Here is a 4,476-nt window from a genome sequence, read left to right as displayed (position 1 = left end):
CTCACAGCCTCCGAGGCCTGCAGACTCAGTTACTTGAAAACCGTCGTCTGGCCGGTTTCAGGACCCGGAAGCGGCAGGACTTATTGTAAGGAAACCGCGGCCCTCCCTGCGCCTGGAGGCGGAGGCAGAGCAGTGGTAGGAGCTTAGTTTGACGTCGTCTGTGGTGGGAGGAGCCCGGCGCTGGTGGGAGCGACTTCCGGAAGGAGGAAGCGCCCTGCAGCCGGTAGGGAGGGAGACGCGGCACGTGACCCCTGACGCACGCTGGCGGCGGGGGGTGGAGGTGGGGGAGGGGGCGGGGCGGGAAGCGAGCGCTCTGCGCGCCCCCTGCCGTCCGACGGCGGATGCGGGTCCCGTCAACTGGGGCGTTCAGGCGGCGGAAGTCGCGGAGCCTCGGGTTAGTGCGAGGGTCGTGACGCTTTTCTCACACGTTTCTCAGTTGCTAGGCCGAAGAGTCCAAGCTACAGTGCCATCATGCAGGGTCTTTCTCAGTCGGCTCACCTGCCAGAGTATTTTTAATTTCCCCGAGAGAGAGCCATTAACTAGGGGGGCCGGCCGCTCTCGTGTGCAAACCCCGACGGGCTGCGTCGGAAGAGAAGCGCGGGGTGGGGCCGCCGCGATGCGTGTCCGGAGCCGCTGGTGGACCTTCCCCCGGTCGGACCGAGTAATAGACTTGGCGCACACCAGGTGTGAGGGGACGGAGTGAGGACAGCGCCGCCCTCTGGATTTAGGGCGGGACGAAGCGGGAAGGCAAATGAATGGGCTGCTTGACAGTTTCCCAGGGTTTGAAGGAGGCTGTCAGTTCCCAGTTCTGAGATTGAGAGGGCCCTAGTTGAAATGAAACTGGTGGTTATAGTAAGGGTTTTCTTTAGCTTGAGAAAAGGATTTTCCGAATAGTGCCCCAAACTCCATCACAATTTGGGAAGTGGTTAACTGGTTGTAATGGGCGGTGAAGTCAGAAAGGAATATGACTTTATGTAACAATTGAGGATTGTTTTAGTGAGGCTGCCGCTTCAAAGCCTTAACTGTGATCTTGGAACAGCCTTGTTCTCTTGTAGTAAACACCAAGAACTTGTTCCGTTAGGTATTTTTAGTTCTTTGAGAACAAAGCTCTCTGTTCATGCTGCTTTGATGCATTTTGGTACCTTGTGCATTACCACGTTGCCGACAATATTGTGTTGTTAACCTTTGAGTTCTCTTTGGTTCAGTACCTGTTTTACAAAAAAGGTAACATTCATGGTAGGTTACTTCTCTGAACCTCTGACTGGAAGAGTTCTTCTGTTTAATTGATTTTAGAGAGGAAGGGAGAGGGTGAGGGAGAAACATCAATGATGGGAGAGAATCTTTAATCAGCTGTTCATGCATGCCCTTACTGGGGATCCAGCCTGCAATTGGGGCATGTGCGCTGAGGGGGATTCCAACCCATGACCTCCTGGTCATCATGGAGCTCAACCACTGAGGCACACCGCTGGGCCAGAGTTCTTTCTATGTAATTATTATACCTTATTCATAAATTAATGAGCATTTATGGAAACAGCAGTGAGTTAGGAAGTTAAGACTTGCATTTTAATTTTTTATATCTTATACTCATTGATGTATTTTGAAGTGAATCATAGACATCTAAATCTGCCACTTCTACCTACTTCACCATGCATATCTATAAAAACATATTACTATAAAACAAAAATATCACATTTAAAATAAATAACTTCTTAATGTTATCTAATATTCCATCTTTAAATTTATCAAATTATCTCCCAGATGTCCTTTGTTCAGCTGTTTTGTTATACCAGCATCCAATTAAGGACAAAATTTATTTTTGGTTATGTATGTCAAGCCTTTTAAAATATAAAATAGCCCACCCCCTTTGTTTTTCTTTCTCTGATTAGCCAAAGAGTCCAGGCTTTTTTCCCAGTAGAATGTCTCACCTTTTAAATGTTTGATTACTTTCTCTTGGTGTTTAGCTTACTGCTCTGGTCCCTGCATTTCTTCTTTTTAATACTCACCCAAAGATATTTTCCCCATTGATTTTTATTTTATTATTATTTTTTTTGTTAATCCTCACCCGAGGATATTTTTCCATTTTTTTTTCTCCTTGATTTCAGAGAGCAAGGGAGAGGGAGAGAGAGATAGAAATATCAACGATGAGAGAGAATCATTGATTAGCTGCCTCCTGCACACCCCCTACTGGGGATCAAGCCCACAACCCAGACATGTGCCCCTGACTGGAACTGAACCCTGGGCCCTTCAGTCTGCAGGCTGATGCTCTATCCACCAAGCCAAACCTGTTAGGGCTCCATTGATTTTTTTTAGGGAGAGTGGAAGGGAGAGAGAAAGACAGAGAGAAACACATCCATTGGTTGCTTCCTGCATGAGCCCCAAGCAGGGCCCGGGCTGATTTTTAGAGAGAGTGGAGGAGGGGAGAGAGAGACATAGTGATTGCCTGCCTCCCTGGCCGGGAAGAGCCTGCAACCGAGGTACATGTCCTTGACGGGGGAAGAGAGACCCTTCACTCTCCGGCCCTCTAACCACTGAGTGAAACGGGCCAGAGCTGGTCCCTGCATTTCTTTCTTTCTTTCTTTCTTTCTTTCTTTCTTTCTTTCTTTCTTTCTTTCTTTCTTTCTTTCTTTCTTTCTTTCTTTCTTTCTTTCTTTCTTTCTTTCTTTCTTTTTTTTTAAAATAAAACTGGGCCATTTTAATGTTCTTTACAATAGAATAAATAATTCTCTTGATGACTGCAGACATGTAAGCTGTTTGATAGCACTCAGAAACATAGTAAAGGAGTTTTCCTGATTGGTGTATAGTCTTCAACAATTACAAAGTTACTTGTATGAAACTGCTGTCAAACCATTTATGCACCCATCATTTTCAGGATTGTTGGTAACCTGGGCATATTTTCCCCAAATAACCTTGCCTCTTTGTGTCACAGGCCCAACTCACACACGTTCACCTCAATGACAGTACCTTTAGTAATAACACCCAAGGTTGTATAAAGTGGGGAGGAGGGATTCTTCTCTACACCAAGTATTGGCAGGCAAAAGGTCGCTTTCAGTTCAGGATGTGTTACATGGGCCTTCTTAAAACGTAAGCCCATTGGTCTAATGAATCTTTCATATTTAGGTGGTTTTCAAGTAAAGCCATCTCCAACAAAGCAGACTTTAGTAACCATCCTCTTCCATGCTTTTTTCTTTCTCTTTCCTGTTCGAATAACTTTTAATACCTCTGTTTCTCCCTGGGCATGAACTTTGGGCAGAGGGATTTCCCATTTTCCCGCTTTCTCTTTTCGTTTTTGTTTAATCATATTGGAAAGTACTTTAGCTCGGGACTGGCCCTCTCTGTCCAGCAGGTATGCAGATACTGCTCCTTGTGGAGTTTTTTCATCATTCTTTTGTTTGGTGTTTCGTTTTTCATGCATCTTGATAGTCTTTTTCATTTGTATTTTCTCAGCATGGCACTGTTTATGGTAGAGCTTAGCCTTCAGACCAATCATTTTTTTTGCCTTCTTTGAACATTCGTTAGCCTCTCGACCTTCCTTCTTTCTCTTTTTCTCATGGTAATCCAAACGGTATCCATAGCGCTTCCAGTGTAACTCAATATATTCATTTTGTGGCATGGTGATGGCCGCCGGGTGTAGTCCCCCGGGTGCGAAGAAGCTCTCAATTCTCGGGTCTCAGAGACTTGCGTGCGAACCAACTCTTCTCAACTCGTGACAAGGAAAGGCCCTGCATTTCTAATAAACCTGGACATAATGCTAAAGTTTCCCCTAGATTTGTGACATCTTAATCTACTTCATGCAACGTTCTGTTTTGTTTGTTTTTGTTTTTTTGCTTTTCTCCTTAAGAAAAGTTTTGGTTTCCTACAAATGTCCAGCCCCCATCATCCATTCACTTAATGGCCTTAACAATAATTGCTAATTCTTGCCTGATTCAATTTTATTAGGGGTTGAAAAATGATAATTTCTAATTCTTTCATTTCCATCTATTTTTAATAACTTGCATTATTCTGTTGAGTAGAAGCTTGCTTTCATATGCTGGCAACATTCAGTTATCCTGAAATATAGTTGCTATTAGAAAGACAAAAAATAATTTAGTTATTTTACTTACCAATTTTTAAAATAATGTGGTTCAAAGAGTGATAAATGAGTTTTTCTAGCTTTTATCTCTTCTGAATATCATTATGTACTAATAGATTTGGGTATGTTTTAATCATTCTGTTTTTCAATTTTTGATGCTTCTACAATACCTCAAATAATTCTTTGTAATTATTATCATTTTAAAATATTGTTTGAGCATTTTTTTAGTAGATGTAATATTGGACTGGTGGGAGGATTAGGCTAGATTTTAATCTTTTTTTTCTCTTTTGCTTTTGCCAAGGTTTAGCTGGGTGACCTTTAAACAAATTGCTTAATCTTTTTGGCCTCACTTTTTTCATCTATACAAATAGAGTTTTGGCAGCTCTGTTGTTCTCTGACTTTAAAAA

General features: G+C 43.0%; 1 protein-coding gene across 1 annotated transcript; it reads right to left on the bottom strand.

The window, feature by feature from the left end:
- Positions 1 to 3,124: 3,124 nt before the first annotated feature.
- On the bottom strand, positions 3,125 to 3,610 carry LOC308254013 (ribosome biogenesis protein NSA2 homolog; the record flags this gene model as incomplete). Its single annotated transcript, XM_080679842.1, has 1 exon — positions 3,125 to 3,610. One exon carries the CDS (start codon positions 3,608 to 3,610, stop codon positions 3,125 to 3,127), a length of 486 nt encoding a protein of 161 aa, XP_080535968.1.
- Positions 3,611 to 4,476: the final 866 nt, after the last annotated feature.

This window comes from Plecotus auritus (genome assembly GCF_963455305.1).
Source record: "Plecotus auritus genome assembly, chromosome: 1".
Taxonomy (NCBI): Eukaryota; Metazoa; Chordata; class Mammalia; order Chiroptera; family Vespertilionidae; genus Plecotus; species Plecotus auritus.
The sequence above is the reverse complement of the archived record's forward strand: the minus strand, read 5'-3'. Positions and strand labels throughout refer to the sequence as shown.